At 51.6% G+C, this 19185-nt stretch overlaps 2 protein-coding genes across 5 annotated transcripts in view; one reads left to right on the top strand and one right to left on the bottom strand.

Moving 5' to 3' along the window:
- The window catches only part of MMP28 (matrix metallopeptidase 28), a 42906-nt gene that overhangs the window by 15465 nt on the left and 8256 nt on the right, over nt 1-19185 (top strand). The window contains exons 2-9 of one of the 4 annotated variants that reach the window (XM_011951861.1): nt 3074-3153; nt 3322-3509; nt 9004-9228; nt 11710-11955; nt 13638-13787; nt 14104-14271; nt 14985-15047; nt 15105-16140. In XM_011951861.1, coding sequence (XP_011807251.1) covers nt 3074-3153; nt 3322-3509; nt 9004-9228; nt 11710-11955; nt 13638-13787; nt 14104-14271; nt 14985-15007 — 1080 coding nt within the window. In that variant the 3' untranslated portion in view covers nt 15008-15047; nt 15105-16140. Of the gene's footprint in view, nt 1-3073; nt 3154-3321; nt 3510-9003; nt 9229-11709; nt 11956-13637; nt 13788-14103; nt 14272-14984; nt 15048-15104; nt 16141-19185 lie in introns of those variants that run through there. The other 3 variants (XR_001002876.1, XM_011951859.1, XM_011951860.1) reach the window with 3 other exon arrangements.
- LOC105518751 (chromosome unknown open reading frame, human C17orf50) overlaps nt 16909-19185 on the bottom strand; it is a 5324-nt gene continuing 3047 nt past the window's right edge. Inside the window, exons 2-3 of the mRNA XM_011951862.1 lie at nt 17659-17986; nt 16909-17558 (exon numbers count right to left, since the gene is read on the bottom strand). Coding sequence (XP_011807252.1) covers nt 17366-17558; nt 17659-17986 — 521 coding nt within the window. The 3' untranslated portion in view covers nt 16909-17365. The remainder of the gene's footprint in view (nt 17559-17658; nt 17987-19185) is intronic.

The raw sequence follows: 19185 nt of genomic DNA, 5'->3' as shown, positions 1-19185 counted from the left end.
GAGACTCCGTCTCAAAAAAAAAAAAAGAGAAAGACGGTATGGTAGGCATGGTGGCATGCAGCACCTGTAGTCCCAGCTATTCAAGAGACTATAGGAGGATCCCTTGAGTCCAGGACTTTGAGGCTGTGGTGCGCGATGAAAATGCCGGCGAACAGCCACTGCACTCCAGCCAGGGTGATATAGTGAGACCCCCATCTCTAAAACACAAAACATAAAAAAAAGAAAAGAAAAGAAAAAAGAAATACAGCAAAGAAAAGTGGGGGTAAGAGAAGAAGACAGAAAATTATTTCTGTATAGGTAGCACAACAAGGAGGGGTAAAAATTGAGACTATGTAGGTAGAAGAATTCTCTGTGTAGAATTATGCAGCTGAGGTAACATTCTTTTTTCATCCAAGGTGACATTTATGTAACTGTATCAGTGAGAAGGGCAAGCGGAGAGCCAAGGGCATCATCTGCCCAAAGGGTAGAACTGGTGACAGGTGAGAATAATAGTCACACTTTTCTCTCCACTGGCTTCAAATCACTTGATTACTGAGACAACAGCTCCAGGTATGTTAGGGCAGGCAGAGTCAAAGGCACCTGGACGCTGAGATATTCTCGATTATACCAATTTCCCCAGAGGAGCTCATCCTGGTCCATGGCTTTATGTCACCCACATGCTGAAATATTCAGGCTGCTGCTTTGAGCTCTAGGATCATACAGCCAGTGCCACTTTGAAATCTCCAGGGTAATCTTATCCCCAGGCACCCCCATCTGGACCTCCTGCAGACTTCCTGATACATTAAATGGCATCACCTTCCAAGCCAAAAACTTAGGAGCATCCTGGATTTCTCTCTTTCATTCCCCACCAATTAATCCATCAGCAGGACTAAAACAAACCTATACTTCTTGTCCTGGCTGACAGCCCTGCCTGTCTCTCTGACTTCATCTCACACTCTCTTTCTTCACACTTACTGTGCTCTAGCCTTCCTTCTGTTCCTTAAACATGACACCATCATTCTTAGCCTAGGGCTTTTGAATTTGCTGTTTCCTCTGTCTGAAACACCCTTTCCCACCTCATTGCATGGCAAGCTTCTCATTCTTTAGGACTCAGATTATGTATCAGCTCCTTAGAGACTCGACTCATTCCTGACCTTCCGATGTGAAGTTTCTCTAAATTATTCTCAGTCACATCACTTGGTTTCTTTTCTTCATAGTACCAATTTATGTCCTTTATTTATTTACTTTTTTTTTTTTTTTTTTAGACAGGGTCTCGCTCTGTCGCCCAGGCTGGAGTGCAGTGGTGTGATCTTGGTTCACTACAACCTCTGCCTCCCAGGTTCAAGTGATTCTCACGCCTCAGCATCCAGAGTAGCTGGGACAACAGGTGCCCACCACCACGCCCAGCTAATTTTTGTATTTTTAGTAGAGATGGGGTTTCGCCATGTTGGCCAGACTGGTCTTGAACTCCTGACCTCAGGTGATGTGCCCACCTTGGCCTCCCAAAGTGCTGGGATTACAGGCGTGAGCCACTGCGCCTGGCTTAGGGATGTCTTATTTTTTATTGTACCTAGCAGGGTACCTAGTACACTGCATTAATTAACAAATGAATGACTAAAAGAAGCTTTCTAATTCAAAAAATACATCTTTTAGAGAGTCAAGTTTTTATATCAATTATAAGGTTAGTGGTAAGTGCATTTCTTGTTCTAGGACCTTTAATAGAGCTACATTTGGGGCCGGGTGTGGTGGCGCACGCCTGGAATCTCAGCACTTTGGGAGGCTGAGGTGGGTGGACCACCTGAGGTCAGGAGTTCAAGACCAGCCTGGCCAACATGGTGAAACCCCATCTCTACTAAATACAAAAAATTAGCCAGGCGTGGTGGCACGTGCCTGTAATCCCAGCTACTTGGGAGGCTGAGGCAGGAGAATCGCTTAAACCTGGGAGGTGGAGGTTGCAGTGAGCTGAGATTGCACCATTGCACTCCATCCTGGGCAACAAGAGCAAAACTCCATCTCAGACAAAACAAAAACAAAATAAATATATCTACATTGGTGGGGAAGATAACTGTTTTTTTAAAAAGCCAGAATTAGACAATTCACAATCCAGCCATGGCAGAGCTAGCACCTGATTAGCTCTTAATCAATACCAGACGATATTCTAGAGAATGTAGTTGTTTCAGGATGCATATGAATAGTGTATATGCACATAACACACAACACATATTATAATAGCTACTCTGTATGGAGTCCCTCCTATGTGACAGGCACTGTGCTAAGTGCTTTATAAGCACTCTTTTGATTAGTCCTCACACACAAAAAACCCCTGTAAGGTAAGTACTAGTATTATGCCCACTTTACAGTTGAGAAACCTGTGGTTTAGAGAAGTATCTAAACCTAGGTGGGCCTGATTCCAGAGCCTGTTACTCTACTGTCTAGCATGTCCTGCTAGATTCCTACTGATGCCATAAGATATGGGAAGGGGCCGGGCGCGGTGGCTCAAGCCTGTAATCCCAGCACTTTGGGAGGCCGAGACGGGCGGATCATGAGGTCAGGAGATCGAGACCATCCTGGCTAACACGGTGAAACCCCGTCTCTACTAACAATACAAAAAACTAGCCGGGCGAGGTGGCGGGCGCCTGTAGTCCCAGCTACTCGGGAGGCTGAGGCAGGAGAATGGCCTAAACCCGGGAGGTGGAGCTTGCAGTGAGCTGAGATCCGGCCACTGCACTCCAGCCTGGGTGACAGAGCGAGACTCCGTCTCAAAAAAAAAAAAAAAAAAAAAATATGGGTAGGTACCACTGGCCCAGTAGGTACTGCAGGGCAGGTACTACTGGCCCAGTTTTAGGCATAAGGAAGCAAAGGTTCAGAAATATTGAGTGACTTGCCTGAGATCATCAGCTAGTTAGTGGTGGCCTGGAATTGAGTCCAAGTCCTTTTGACTTTAATCCCAGGACTCATTTTGCTATAGCTTATAGACCCTCTTGGGCAAAAGACAAGAGGTGAGACTGGGCAGGATGTATATGCCATGGGCCCTTGGGGACCAAGGAAGGGAAAAGTATGCTATGGAAACAGCAGATATTCCTCTCTTCCACAGGCATTCCTAGAGAAGTATGGATACCTCAATGAACAGGTCTCCAAAGCTCCCACCTCCACTCGATTCAGCGATGCCATCAGGTAGGGTGGAGGGATGTGGAGGACTTGGGGTAGGGGTGCTAGGATGCCAAGCTCTGGCCATTTCCTCCCTCCTCCTGGAAACCTGGCTGGCCACACCCCAGGGAGGCAGACCTCCTTGCCCTCACCCTTACCACTCACCCTCCCCCTATGGTCCTTTCCTCCTGATAGAGCGTTTCAGTGGGTGTCCCAGCTACCCGTCAGCGGTGTGCTGGACCGCGCCACCCTGCGCCAGATGACTCGTCCCCGCTGCGGGGTTGCAGATACCAACAGTTATGCAGTCTGGGCTGAGACGATCAGTGACCTGTTTGCTAGACACCGGACCAAAATGAGGCGTAAGAAACGCTTTGCAAAGCAAGGTGAGCACTGTTAAAATCTGGCTAGGCTAAGATTTCCCAAAGTCTTGAAGCCAATGGCTAGGAAAACAGCTGAGCCTGGGACTGGACTTTATCAGTAACCTCTCTTCCCTAGGGCACGGGAGGAGTGGGTGAATAGGAACTCTTGGCTTGAGGACCATGATTGTGAATACAGACATTTAAGTCAGAATAACACCTACATTGATGAATTTTCATTGTACAAGTATTTTTCCAGATCAAACCCCACAAAACCCACGTAATTCCTTGATCAATTTTCAATGCAGGGCAGTTAAACTGTTGCTAACATTTTTCATTTATATTTACTGAAGTTATTTTCATCAGAATTCATTCTTTTTCTTTTTATTATTTTTTTTTTGAGACGGAGTCTCGCTGTGTTGCCCAGGCTGGAGTGCAGTGGCCGGATCTCAGCTCACTGCAAGCTCCGCCTCCCGGGATTACGCCATTCTCCTGCAGCAGCCTCCCGAGTAGCTGGGACTACAGGCACCCGCCACCTCGCCTGGCTAGTTTTTTGTATTTTTCAGTAGAGACGGGATTTCACGGTGTTAGCCAGGATGGTCTTGATCTCCTGACCTCGTGATCCGCCCGTCTCGGCCTCCCACAGTGCTGGTATTAGAATTCATTCTTTTTCAAATGGTTATTAAACAAAGTTGTGATTCATAAGATTTACTTTGTCCATAGCATATTTTTAACCACTTTATTGAGATATAGTTCACATCCCATACAATTTACCCATTTAAAGTGTACAATTCAGTGGTTTTTAGGATATTTGCAGAATTGTGCAACCATTACCACAATCTAATTCCAGAACATTTCATCACCCGGAAAAGAAACTCCATGCCCATTAGCAGTCATTCCCCCTTCTCCCCTTCCCCTAGCCTCTGGCAACCACTAATCCACTTCTGTCTCAGTGGATTTGCCTCTTTTGAACATTTCATCACAGCACAGTTTGCACATTACAGTTTCTGCTGTCATAATTTTCCTTTTGTAGCTTTATTTTGTTTCTTCCTTTTCTCCTCCTCCTTCTTTTAGCCAAATTTAATATTCCAGGGGTTAAATGGTACAGATCTAAGATTTATGAAGATTTGATTCTTTTGTCAGTTTTTCACAAATAGCGAGTTTTACTATGCATAATTTTTTTTTGAGACAGTCTTGTTCTGTCGCCCAGGCTGGAGTCAGTGGCGTAGTCTCAGCTCACTGCAACCTCCGCCTCCTGGGTTCAAGCGATTCTCCTGCCTCAGCCTCAAAAGTAGCTGGTACTACAGGCTCATGCCACCACGCCCCCGGCTCATTTCTGGATTTTTAGTAGAGACAGGGTTTTGCCATGTTGGCCAGGCTGGTCTCAAACCCACCTCGGCCTCCCAAAAGGCTGGGATTACAGGCGTTAGCCACCGCGCCTGGCCTACCATGCGTAATTTTAACAACCTGATTGTTTTTACTAAGTCTAATTTTCTGTGCTCAATTTTTGCAGCTTTCAAGATTTCTAACAAGATGGGGGTTTTTAACCAGGTTTTCATCTATCATTAATTTTACTGTGAACACTTGGGGCCATTGCCACTTTTAATGTGCTTAATTGACTACTTTTACTGATAGTATTCATTAGGAACAGGACAGAAGGCACATAGTTTGTTCTCATTTCTTAACTAACCTGTAAGGAAATTGTGGGCAGTTCCCCTTCACTGTTGGAGGGCAGCTGTTTCCAGGTGTTTGCCAACCCAATGCTGCTTCACCTACATGCCCAGCCACTCTAGGTCCTCAGTACTGACTGCTTGCCTTCCTGGTAAAGCAAGGAGTCAGCAATGGGGTCTGGCTCCAGAGTCAAGATGCCCTTGGTGTCAACATGTTCTGTGTCCCACCATGTTTCTGGGCAACAGAGAGGAAGAGTGAACTAGAAGAGCAGAGAGCTGTGAGTTCAAGCGGCACTGGTAGAACAGAGAGCAGCATCCCTGGAGCCAGAGGCCCTGGGTTCAACTCTCAGCTGTGTGGCCTGGGCCACGTCACTTTGCTCACTGAGGCTCCGTTCCTTCATCCGAGACATAGGCCCTTCTAGGTTGCAAAGGAGAGATGGTCCCTGATTACCAGGTGGAAGGGGCTTGTTGTGAGAATGCAGTGGAAAGTGGGGCAGCCCCAGAAACAGTCCAGCAGCTATACTTTGACCTGAGCTCTGGGGCTGCTTCCTTCTGGCTGTATCTCACCTTCTCACGCCCCAAAGGAAGGATCTAATAGAGTTCGTCACTGTACAATTTCGAGCATCTCTCTCTCTCTCTCTCTCTTTTTTTTTTTTCGAGATGAAGCCTCGCTCTTTCACCCAGGCTGAAGTGCAGTGGCACAGTCTCGGGTGACTGCAACCTCCACCTATGGGGTTCAAGCAATTCTTGGTCGTCAGGCACGTAAGTAGCTGGGATAACAGGTGTGAGCCCCCACACCTGCCTAATTTTTGTATTTTTAGTAGGGATGGGGTTTCACCATGTTGGCCAGACTGGTCTCAAGCTCCTGACTTTAGGTGATTGCCCACCTCGGCCTCCCAAAGTGCTGGGATTACAGGCGCAAGCCACCGTGCCCAGCCAGAGCATCTCTTTTTGATAGAGGATAGTATTACTCAGTTGCCAAATAAAATATAGGATGCCCAGTTAAATTTGAATTTCAGATGAACAACAAATAGTTTTTTAAAGTTAAAAAAAGAAATTTATCTGGCAGCTGGACACAGTGGCTCACATCTTTGATCCCAGCGCTTTGGGAGGCTGAGGCGGGTGGATCACCTGAGGTCAGGAGTTTGAGACCAGCCTGGCCAACATGGTAAAAACCCTGTCTCTACTAAAAATACAAAAAGTAATTAGCCTGGTGTGGTGGCACATACCTGTAATCCTAGATACTCGAGGCTGAGGCAGAATAATTCCTTGAACCTGAGAGGTAGATGTTGCAGTGAGCCAAAATTGTGCCACTGCACTCTATCCTGGGTGACAGAGTGAGACTCTGTCTCAAAGCAAAGAAAAAAGAAACTCATCTGGCAACCTCATTGTAGGTACCTGCTCTTCCTACCTACCTGCAGGCCTTCTGTTCCTTCACTGAGCTGGCAGAGGCTGGGGGCACCAGGGTGTATCTGGGTAGAAAAGGAAAGAAAAGGGGAATGTATATTTATTGAGTATGTATGCACTACATGCCCAGCAGTTCCACGTTGCTGTATCATTTAAGCCTCACATCTTATCATGGGGAAAGTCTTATCAACCCCATTTTGCACATAAGGAAACTGAGGCTTGGAGAGATTCCATAATTTGTTACGTAAGTTTGCAAGTAGACATACTGGGATTCTAACCCATGTTCTTTCCACAGTGTCAATTCCCTGCTGGGAGTCAGAACTCCAGGGTTCTGTCCAGGCAAAGCTTTTAGTTCTCCTCCCACTTCCCATACTTTTTCCTTTCCTCTTTCTTTTTGAACTGTGGAGCAAGGGTGTCGGGGGTATAATGCCAGGTGCTACTAGGGCCTGGGGGTCGCCACGAAAACCAGCCCTCCCTGGCCAGGAGTTTGGGACAGGGCCTGAAGCAGTTAGCTTTCTCCATGGGAGCAAATCTGGAGGGAGACAGGGGCAAGGGCTCAGGCTGCTGGCCCCCGGCCAGGTCCTTTCTTCCTGGCAGGCACACTAGTGACACCCCCTACCCTGCTCCTCTCTCAGGAAAACAGTCATTTTCTTTCAAGTTCCATTCCTATTCATCCTCCCTATCCTTCCCCCAAACACACACATGCACACACTCAGAGTTTCCTACAGGATTTTATTCTGAGACCTGTCACCTTCACTGGCGGCCTAGAATGAGAAAACTGCCCACCACCCCCTCTTCTGCCTGGGAAGTGAGGGGCCCCGCTAGCTGCAAAGAGGCAGAAGGAGCCATCTCACACTATGCTAGTGGATTAAAGGTTTGTGAGGGGAAAGAAAGAGCCTGGGAGACTGTCCCCACAGCAGGGTGTGAAAGAGCCCAGCGCCAGACAGTCTGGTGCCCAGTGAAGACTCACAGTGTGCCCAGCAGAAGTGTGACTGGCACATCACAAACCCTCAGCTGCACCTCTGGACCCCAGGCCTTCCCTCTGCCTTCCTTGTCTCCCTCGCTTCCTTAGAGTCATTCCCTCTCCCCTCGTTAAGGGTTGGTCACTGGCTGGGAGGCAGAGGTTGGGTGGTTGCCAGGCCAAACAGGCCCAGGGAGGCAGCATTGCCTTGAATGGAGCTTGACTCAGGGGTGGGAGAAGGGATGTGCCCCTCCCCCACTTGCATTGGTGAGGAGAAGGGAATCCAGCTCCTCTGCTCTCCAAGACCCTCCCTTACATCTGGAGAATCTCAGCTCGTGCTTTGACCAGAAGGAATGATGTTTGGGCAGATTTATAGAGTCCTGGCAAATGTGCCTGCTTGTCTATGTGGGATAATGGAAGAGCCCTGGATTAGGTGTCAGGGCCTGCCTCATCTACTCACTCATTCTGGGACCCTGGGCAGGCCCCTTGTCCTGGGGTCTCAGGTCTCAGTTATCACACTCTTGGCCAAGAGTCCTGCCTCCAAGCCGTGAGTCTTCCACTTGAGGTTACAATCCCAGCCCCTGAGTTTGCAGGGCTCAGAAATAGCCCACAAGAAACTCGGGATCTGGCCCTTCCAGCCATGCTGCTGCCGGGTTCATGCTGAGCTGCAGATGGGCCCAGACTCAGTTGACGGGGGCTGGGGCAAGGGGCCAGAGTCTCGGCCCTCAGGGAGGAGCTGTAATTTGGGGCAAAGGGAGAAAAACCCTTAACTAAGCAGAGATGGAAAACTTTCTCTCAGTCAGTGACAAAACACACCCTTTGTTCTTATTTGTTTTCACCTCAGAGCTCTCCAGAGTCCCTGAGGAAGCGAGGAGGAGAGGGGCAGGAAAGAACCTCAAATGAATGAGTCTTGTGGTTGTTGGCTGGCCATAGACCCCAGGCCCTAGAAAGGGCAGAGTGAAGTGTCTAGAGGTGGCAGGAGGGTGTGAGGCCTGAAGAGAGATGGTGGGGGGCTGGGGGAGTCACCGCTGTGGCCTCTGTGGCCCCACTCGCCTCCGTTCTGACACTGCAGGCGGGGCCTGGGATTTGCTGGTAGCAACAGACACAGAACTGTTTTCAGACTCAGCCCAGGCTGTGGGGAAGAATAAGACCCTAGACCAAGGGTTCAGACAGGCTCCTTCAGATTGGGGGCTTCTCCTGGGCAGAGGCTGCATCCCCTCCAACACACTGGGACCTCCACAGTCCAAGCCACTGTACTGGGGACTGTCCAGGGTAAGGGGAGTCCTCTCAGTCTGAGGGCTGCCCTCAGCCAGGTAGTATTGCCCTAGTCAAAGCGGGAGCTGCCTAGGGCAAAAACTATGTCTTCCCCATCAGACCAGGGGCTGCTGGGAGAGGGCCTACACCTCGCCATCGTACTGGGTCTGTGAGGGCCAGACTCAGGCTCTGCAGCAGGTGTGACTGACGTGGGCTTTCTGGGTGGCAGGTAACAAATGGTACAAGCAGCACCTCTCCTACCGCCTGGTGAACTGGCCTGAGCGCCTGCCGGAGCCGGCAGTTCGGGGCGCCGTGCGCGCCGCCTTCCAGTTGTGGAGCAACGTCTCAGCGCTGGAGTTCTGGGAGGCCCCAGCCACAGGCCCCGCTGACATCCGGCTCACCTTCTTCCAAGGGGACCACAACGATGGGCTGGGGAACGCCTTTGATGGCCCAGGTGCTGACACAAAGCCTCCCTCCCACACAGCAGGAGGGGAACCCAACTTGGAGAGGCAGTTTGGGGGTGGCAATGAAGTATTCATCCTCCCTGTGGCCTTGGCAGAGCCACATCTCCCTGCCAAAAACCCTCAGTCTCCTCATCCTAAAATGGGAACAGTGGTCCCTGCTTTATTATGTGTCACATGTCTGAACAGACAGTCAGATGAAGCTCTGCAAGAAAAATGCTTTGCAAATTCTAAAGAGTATTATGCATTCTGGGAGAATCTCCCAAGGTCTCATCATCCATCCTCTGCCTCTAGACAGGCCTGTGCTTCTCTTGTTCTCCACAGTGGATGTTCACTGCAGAGCCCTAAAACACATCCACTGCCCACCACTGCTCCCCCACCCCCAACTACCACAGCTGCTGCCACAGGGCAAGAGGCACCCTACTCCTGACAACCCCAACAGGGAAGTGCTTTATATACCTACACCACAGATAGTTCTGTTTGTCCCCAACCTGAAGGTTCTGGCTGCAATTTAAACCACTCTCTTCCCCTTCTGCCCAGTGCTGGCCCTCAGAACCTGAATATAGGTGATTTGCATATTTCCTCTCCTAATGAAGAAAGGAAACCTGATCAGACCCCTTCAGGCTGGGGACTTAAGCCCTTGTACGGCCTGGGAACTTGAGCCCCCATCTCCCTCGCACCCTCCTGCTTTCAGTCAAGCCCACCTACAGCAAAGCCCACATCCAGGCCCTGCTGCTGGGACCTGGATTAGGACCAAGAGAAATCTAGGCTTTGCAAGAATCCACATGTAGTGCACACATGCACTTATTTGTAACTGACTTCGTCCACGTGATCTACCTGAGATGGTTCTATCCATACCTAGTTAAGACAGCACTGCACTGGGATTGAGGACTTTGGGATCCCCAAGCAGCTCTCTGATTTGGGGCAGATACTTTGTCTTTTTGAATAGTGGTCTTCTCCTCTCCCAAAGCTGCCCATCTGTCTCCCAGTGAGAGTTGAATAGAGTGAACAGTGCTCGAAACAGCTGGAGGCGTATTCAAAATAAGCATGTATTCCTCCTACACACGGCTGACTTTCCATACCACAGGAGGCTCTCCTTTTAGTCCAGCCCCCCTATCTTTGTCAGTCCCAGTTGGCCTGGGATCCAAGAAGGCAAAGCTGGAGGAACCCTGGCTTCTATGTAAGCTTTATCCTAGTGCGGTTTTCTGACTCCTGTGTCAGGGTCACCTGCCCCTGTGGAAGGTGAATCGTTAGGGGTGGTACCCTGGCACCTGCACATGTAATAAGCTCCATCTGGGGCACACTAAAAGCTTGAAAATCACTGATCCAGCCCAACTCCCTCTGCTCATTCCTATTATAAGTAGAGAGAGGCCCCCCAGAGGTGCCCTGGCAGAGGAGGGCAAGAATATATATACATAATATTTAATTATAATTATACATATTACATTTAATTATAATTATATATTAATAATAAAAATATATACTTTTTATTAAAGAAAATATACATACTTATAGAAGTGAACCATCTCAAGTTTAGCCTGATGAACTTTCATACACTGAACACTCCCAGCACCCAAATCAAGAAACAGAAGGTCCTATCATGCCTCCTTTTAGGGGTAACTATACTCTACCTACTTCTAGATATTTTTGAAAGTAATTCATATGTAGCCCTTATTATGTGCTAGACACTGTTCCAAGGATCACTTTTTTGTTGTTGTTGTTTCATGTTTGTTTGTTTTGTTTTTGTGTGTGCGTGTGTTTTGTTTTGTTTTGTTTTTTGAGACAGGGTCTCACTCTGTCACCCAGGCTGGAGCGCAGTGTCGCAATCACAGCTCACTGCAGCCTTGACCTCGTGGGACTCAAGAGAGCCTCCCCACCTCAGCCGCCTAAGGAGCTGGGGCTACAGGTGCACACCACCACACCTAGCTAATGTTTTTGTTTTTTAGCAGAGACGAGGTCTTGCTTTGTTACCCAGGCTGGTCTCGAACTCCTGGACTCAAGTGTTACTCCCACATCAGCCTCCCAAAGTGCTGGGATTACAGGCGTGAGCTACCGCACCCTGCTGCATGATTTGTAATACACATGTACACACACACACACGCACATACACACTTATTATTCAGAACAGCTCTGTGAGGAAGAAGCTCACCATCATCATTCCTATTTGCAAATCAGGAAGTTAAGACAGAGAGAGGTTAAGCTAAATGCTGAAGGTCACACAGCTAGTAGATTGTAAAAGTAGGTATGGCACCCAAATTGGTGGGCTCATGCCATACCTGCACCACAGTGCCTCTTAGGCCTCCACAGCCTAGTCATCTATTCACCTCTGCACACATCGGGTTCTGTCAGACTTTAGGAGGGAAACTGTACAGCAGAAAACAGCCACACACACCCCAGTGGCATTTGCCCTGGGCTGCGAGTACTTGGGGGCATCGTGGGCCGTGGCAGCCCCTGACCTTCTGCCCCGCCTGCAGGGGGCGCCCTGGCGCACGCCTTCCTGCCCCGCCGCGGCGAAGCGCACTTCGACCAAGACGAGCGGTGGTCTCTGAGCCGCCGCCGCGGGCGCAACCTGTTCGTGGTGCTGGCGCACGAGATCGGTCACACGCTCGGCCTCACCCACTCGCCCGCACCGCGCGCGCTCATGGCGCCCTACTACAAGAGGCTGGGCCGCGACGCGCTGCTCAGCTGGGACGACGTGCTGGCCGTGCAGAGCCTGTATGGTAAGGCCTCCAGACATGCCCCGCTCTTGGTCCCACCCTTGTCCCCCGGGCCTTCTGTCCTTGAACGCCAGCTCCTCAAATATGATTTCCCATCCTAAGCGCATAGATCTGGCCTCCCTGTCGCCGATTCGTCCCAATTCTAAAGCCCCATGCCCCCCTCAAATCTGAAGAACCTCGGACTCTTGCTCCCCCGAGTCCATGGCCCTCATCTCTCCATCAGTCCCAACCAATTCCTGTGCACAGTCTCCCCAGCCCCAGCCCCTTGCGTTCCACTTACTGGATTTCTGCGCAACCTCCAGCCTCCGGAGCTCCCGCTCACATCATGTCCAGGCCCCATCACCCATACCGAATCCTCGGGCCCACCTCTTCCCCCATCCCAGACCCCAAAGCCTTCATTCCTGCCCCAGCCACTAGCTCTCCCCGAGCCTTTCTCTCACCATGACGCTGATGCCCCCTACCCCCAAAACCTGCCCACCTCTGCCTGGTGATGGGCTCAGACCAGGCCTTCTTCCCCAGGGTGGGCCAGTGCTACCGCCCTGGGACCTATCTCAGCACAGGGCTGTCTCAGAGTGCCATGGGCAGAGCCAGGAGGCCTGGGTTCAAGTCACCTTCTATCCCTGATTAGCAGATGCTCTTGGCCATTTTCCCTCTGTGAGCCCTCAGTTTCACCTTCTGTGAAAAGGGATAACAATTGAGGCCCTGCTTACCTCACAGGGCTGTTGTGCTACTGGGTATGCGCATGCTTTGTAGCCTGAGAAACTTATACCCCGTAATACTAACAGCTAGTATTTCATGAGTACCTACTGTGGGCAAGGCACTTGACATGCAACACACCGATGAAGTATGCTTCTTTTCGTCCACAGATCAAAATAATGGGGCTCAGAGAGGTTAGGTAACTTGCTCAGGGTCATGCAGCTAGGAAACTGCAGACTGGGATTCAGGTGATGGCACCAAATAATAAGCTTGTTGGACTCTGCTTCACTCCTCTCATAAGTGAAGGATAGTGATGTAATTATTATAATTGCTGTAGTTATCACAGCCTGGGTCTCTGGACTCTGCCCTCATGACACCTGTGTTGCCCAGGAATCAGGGAAGAGGACTCCCTGCCCCTTTTAGTTCCAAACCCTTGCTTGATACCCCACTCCAATTTTATCTCAGGAGGTTCCTCTGTCCCAGGATGTTGGGTAGGAGAAGATTTCTGAGTTTAGTTTGATGGTTAGCACCGACAACCAGAAACAACTCTTTCTTTTTTCTTTTTGAGATGGAGTCTCGCTCTGTTACCCAGGCTAGAGTGCAGTGGCATGATCTTGGCTCACTGCAACCTCCACCTCCCGGATTCAAGCGATTCTCCTGCCTCAGCCTCCCAAGTAGCTGGGACTACAGGTGTGGGCCACCATGCCTGGTTAATTTTTGTATTTTTAGTAGAGACAGGGTTTCACCATTGGCCAGGCTGGTCTCGAACTCCTAACCTCAAGTGAACTGCCTGCCTCGGCCTTCCAAAGTACTGGGATTACAGGTGTGAAACACCACTCCTGGCCCAGGAACAACTCTTAACCCCCACTCCCACTCTCCTTCCTTGCCCCTCATATTAAATAATCATGAAAGTAACCAAGGGAAGGTCCTGAGTGCACAGCATACCCTCCACTCTATGTGTGTTCTCTCTCATTTCCTTACTCACAAAGGGAAGCCCCAAGGGGGCTCGGTGGCCGTCCAGCTCCCAGGAAAGCTGTTCACTGACTTTGAGGCCTGGGACTCCCACAGCCCCCAAGGAAGGCGCCCTGAAACCCCGGGCCCTAAATACTGCCACTCTTCCTTCGATGCCATCACTGTAGGTAAGAAGGTCCCACTGGGGCTTTGCTTCTTTATTCTCTCCTTCCACATCTCTTAGGGTCTCCAGAGCTGGAGCACAAGGTTGCTCGGGGATGGATTGTAAAAACCAGAAATCCCAAGCCATAAGCATGCTGCAAGTAGCAACCCCACACCAAGCAAAACACTGCTTCTTCCTGCCCACTTTCCCCTCTGCGCCAACTGTACACACCATACCCTACCCTTGTCCATTTGGGAAACTGGCTTCCAGGACAGCATCTTCCCTGGAAAGCCAGCAGGAAGCTGATGGTCACTCCTCAACTCTCTCTTGTCTCTGCGCAGACAGGCAACAGCGACTGTATATTTTTAAAGGGAGCCACTTCTGGGAGGTGGCACCTGATGGCAACGTCTCAGAGCCCCGTCCACTACAGGAAAGGTGGATCGGGCTGCCCCCCAACATTGAGGCTGCTGCAGTGTCATTGGAGGATGGAGATTTCTACTTCTTCAAAGGTACTGGCTCTGGGGCAGCTGGGAAAACTGAGCCCTAGAGAGGGGAGATGTCCTGCCCAAGGTCAAAAGGACAAAACAGGGGAAGACTCTCACACGAGTCCATCGTGGAGTCTCTATTCCAATTTGAACCTGTGACCCCAGGGGAGACTCTATCAGAAGATACCTTTCAGGGATGGATTAGGGAGCAGCAAGTGTCAAGGTCCCAGGGACAGTTTCAGAGAGGAGTCTAGAGGGAAGCAGAGGACGGCTCTAGAGTTCTGCAATTCAGCAGAAAGAGCTGGATCTTCCTTGGAATCCTAGCCGTGTGGGGTTGGACGTGTCGCTTAACTTTTGGAGTGTGCATTTCTCGAATGGGGAAAACAATACCTCAGATTTTCTGGGGAAGGAGTATGAAAAGAGAATATTGCCTGAAGAGTGTACAATATCTTACTAGATACATGGTATAATACTTAGGTAAATAGTATTCATTCATTTTTCATTCATTCAACCAATATTGGGTGCCTTGTATGCACTAGACACGGTTGGATATGTTAGGGATACAGGAGTGAACGAAACAAAAATCCTTGCCCTCGTAGAATTATTAGTAGTGATGGCAGTGGAGAAAGCGCTGGGCCTTCCTTTCGAGGCTATCTGCCCTCTGCTGACACCTGCTGGAAGTCTAGACAATGACAGTAGTCGCTACTACCGCCCTGCTATTTACATCTAATTAGTAGTGCAATCCATTCGATTGGTATGAATACCAACCATCGTGGGCTCCGGCTTAAAGGAGAGCAGAGGTATGGGGGACAGAGGTAGGGTAGAGAGCTCACCCTGGCTCTCCCAATTTCCCACAGGGGGTCGATGCTGGAGGTTCCAGGGCCCCAGGCCAGTGTGGGGTCTTCCACAGCTGTGCCGTGCAGGGGGCCTGCCCCACCACCCCGACGCCGCCCTCTTCTTTCCTCCTCTGCGCCGCCTCATCCTCTTCAAGGGTGCCCGCTACTACGTGCTGGCCCAAGGGGGACTGCAAGTGGAGCCCTACTACCCCCGAAGTCTGCAGGACTGGGGCGGCATCCCTGAGGAGGTCAGCGGCGCCCTGCCGAGGCCCGACGGATCCATCATCTTCTTCCGAGATGACCGCTACTGGCGCCTGGACCAAGCCAAACTGCGGGCGACCACCTCAGGCCGCTGGGGCACCGAGCTGCCCTGGATGGGCTGCTGGCACGCCAACTCAGGGAGTACCCTGTTCTGAAGGCAGATCCTCATCTCAGAAACTGGTGGTGCTCTCAGGGCAAAATCGTGTTCCCCACCCCTGGGGCAGAACCTGTCTTAGAAGCCTCTGAGTCCCTCTGCAGAAGACCAGGCAGCAAAGCCTCCATCTGGAAGTCTGTCTGCCTTTGTTCCTTGAAGAATGCAGCATTGTCTTTGTCTGTTCCCACCACATGGAGGTGGGGGTGGGATCAATGTTAGGAAAAGCAAAAAAGGGTCCCAGATCCCTTGGCCCTTTCCTCCAAGGACTTCTATCCTCCCCAGGCCTTTGTTTCTTCTACTAAGGGTACAGTTCCTTTCAAGAGGTGACAGCACTGGGATCCAAACAGCGGGATGGAAAACTCAGCAGAGAGATTAGAGACCATTTTGCAAGACTGCCCTTCTCCTCAGGACCTCCTGGCTCAGTTCTTAGAAAACGGTGTCATATTTAGTCAGAGGACCCACCCCCAGGAAGCATGGATGGGGATGAGGGCACAGGTGTCTCCAACCTCAGAGGCCCTTTGTGGGGTCAGGACGCAGAGTGGGAGGGAGACTGATGCAGGCCTGCTAGTCCCTGGCTTTTTGTCCAGGGCTAGAATAAAGAGGCGCCTTCAGGTGGTGGGCCGAGAGGCAGGAAGCAGCCTTCCTTGGAGCAGTTCTTCCATCCTTTGAAAGCAGGTGGGCATGGGTGCAGGGGAGGCCAAGGCCATGCTCTTCCATCCAAGCCAGGGCCAGCCAGCTGTGTGTGTGTGTGTGTGTGTGTGGAGCTGTGATGCAGAAAGGGTGCCTGCCTCTCCTCAAAAAGCAAAATGTCCTTGCCTCCCAGGCCAGATGGAGAATGATGTGTCAAGGGGCCTTCCTGGGGGTCTGCAACGCTGCGGACGCTGGGGATGCAGCCTGCACAACAGGCAGCCCTGCAGGCTGGGGGTGGCCTTGTGCTCTCACAATGGCCGCATTCTCCAGGCCACACACGCGGCATTCCCAAAGCTCCTGCTGTCTGGCCAAGAATAGCTGGGATTCCTGGAGAAGGAACCAGCTCCCCAGCCTCCCTGTCTTCAGCCTCCACCCATGCCAGCGTTTATTTTAGCATCTGGTTTTCCAGGCTTCCCCCACCCTTCCACACCTGCTAGTGCCTCATATGCACAGCATTGACCTCAGCAAGCCAGGGCGTCTAGGGGAGGGGAGAATGGTCTGGCAAGGGTTCAGCCCTCAGCTCCCCAGGGCCATTGTTGGCCCTGCCCGTTCATTTTCTTCTCTGCGGCGAGCAGAAGGGCCTTTACCTTTGGATACAAATGTTTGTACCGTTCTGGGGTAGAGAGGGAAGAGGCTCCCTGCCCACACTTTTACCTCTGGCTTGAACCCCAGGAGGATCATCCCCACCCGGAGCCACCATGCCCCACCTCAAAGCACTGCCACTTTGATCAGAGGTTTTATTGAATGGTTTCAGGGAAAGAGAAAGGTTTGTCAGAGGGATGAGGGAACCTGGAGGTTATTTTCTCTAGGCGATGCCTCTGCCCACCGGGCCAGAGCAGATCTGAAATACCCAAAAGGTGAAGGTGAGGCTGTGTGAGCGGACAGAGTCAGGTGTGCGGTGGCGCTGGTGCTGCGTGGGGGCGGGGAGCCCTCGGTGGGCGCTGTTGGCAGTGGGCTCTAGGTTATGCTGGGTTTTGCACTGGGGGCGCTAGGTGACAGGTGGGAACCAAGCACCAACAGTGGGCCTTCTTGCCAGATGGGGGCGCTCTGGACAGCAGTTGAGAAGGGGCGGTTCTGGGAATGTGTCAGAGAGGAGTCCGCGTTCCAAGAGAGAAGGTCAGTATGAAGTCTGGGACTAGGAAAGGATGGAAGGCACAAAGGCTGGGAGTGGGGGCGCTCAGGAGCTCCCAGCGGCCCCCGCCTTACCCAGATCCGGGTGATCCAGAACGCAGTGCGCCACATAGGCCGGGTGGCTGTGCAGACTCCTGCATTTCTTGCAGAAAAGGATTTCGCAGCCCGCACAGCCCCCGCGGCGCGGCGGTCGTCGCCGGATCTCCAACACGCACGGCTCCTCCGGGAGGCTCCGCTTCCTGCCGGCGGGGACCCGGCGCTCAGTGCCTAGGGCCGTCCCTCCTCCCTGGGGCCCGGGCACCGCGTCCCTCGTGCCCCGGCCGAGGAGCGCGCATTCACCTGTCGGTGGGAGCCGTCAGGCCGCCCAGCAGCGCCAAGGGGCCGAGCCAGCCCCAGAAACCGCTGTCCGCGCGCCGCAGCAGCGCCACCTGCTGGGTGCTGGACTCCTGGCGCAGCGGGCAATAGGACACCGAGCGCCGCTCGCGGCCCTCGCCGTCCTCCGCCTCCTGCGGCGGCTCCTCGCCCTCCGCTGTGCTGTCCTCCGGCGGCCTCTGGTTGTCCTCGTCCTCGTCCTCGTCCTCGTCCTCCGACCCCTCCTTCCCTTCCTCCTCCGCCTCCTCGGCCCAGGGTTCTTCCGGTTCCTTCTTCCACAAGGGAGTCTTCACACCTGCGAGCCGGAAGGTCAGGGCAGTCTTGCTGTCCCCGAGAAAGGGTCCAGAATAATTTTTCATTTTATTTAATTTTTTATTTTATTTTTTTGAGACAGGGTCTCTCTCTGTCGCTCAGGCTGGAGTGCAGTGGCGTGATCTCTGCTCACTGCAACCTCCGCCTCACTGGCTCAAGCAATTTTCCTGTCTCAGCCTCCCAAGTAGCTGGGACTACAGCCAAGCCCCACTGCGCCTGGCTAATTTTTGTATTTTTAGTAGAAACGGGGTTTCGGCCGGGCGCGGTGGCTCAAGCCTGTAATCCCAGCACTTTGGGAGGCCGAGACGGGCGGATCACGAGGTCAGGAGATCGAGACCATCCTGGCTAACCCGGTGAAACCCCGTCTCTACTAAAAAATAAAAAAAAAATTAGCCGGGCGAGGTGGCGGGCGCCTGTAGTCCCAGCTACTCGGGAGGCTGAGGCAGGAGAATGGCGTAAACCCGGGAGGCGGAGCTTGCAGTGAGCTGAGATCCGGCCACTGCACTCCAGCCTGGGCGATAGAGCGAGACTCCGTCTCAAAAGAAAAAAAAAAAGAAAATAAACGGGGTTTCACAATGTTGGCCGGACTGGTCTCAAACTCCTGACCTCAGGTGATTTGCCCTCCTCAGCCTCCCAAAGTGCTGAGATTACAGGTGTGAGCCACCGTGCCCGGCCCTGGATACTTTTTCAAAAAAATTTTATAAGTCCAGGCATGGTGGCTCACGCCTGTAATCTCAGCACTTTGGGAGATCGAGGCAGGCAGATGGCTTGAGCTCAAGAGTTCGAGACCAGTGTGGGCAACAAGGTGAGACTCTTTTTATTTCGCTACAAAAAACAAAACAAAAAACGGCATGGTGGTGTACACCTGTGGTCCCAGCTACTTGGGAGGCTGAGGTGAGAGGAAGCTGAGTTAGGGAAGTCGAGGCTATAGTGAGCCATGATCACACCACTGCACTCCAGCCTAGGTAAGAGTGAGACCCCTTCTCTATCATTAAAAAAAAAAAATTTTTTTTTTGAGACAGGGTCTCACTATGTTGCCCAGTCTGGTCTCGAACTCCTGGCTTCAAGCAGCTCTCCTGCCTAGGTTGCCTAAAGTGTGGGTTCACAGCCACAAGCCACCTCTCCTGGCTTACTGATCCCTTTTTTTTTTTTTTTTTGAGACGGAGTCTCACTCTATCGCCC

This window comes from Colobus angolensis, unplaced genomic scaffold, assembly GCF_000951035.1.
Source record: "Colobus angolensis palliatus isolate OR3802 unplaced genomic scaffold, Cang.pa_1.0 Scaffold329, whole genome shotgun sequence".
In the NCBI taxonomy this organism is placed as follows: domain Eukaryota; kingdom Metazoa; phylum Chordata; class Mammalia; order Primates; family Cercopithecidae; genus Colobus; species Colobus angolensis.
The sequence above is the reverse complement of the archived record's forward strand: the minus strand, read 5'-3'. Positions and strand labels throughout refer to the sequence as shown.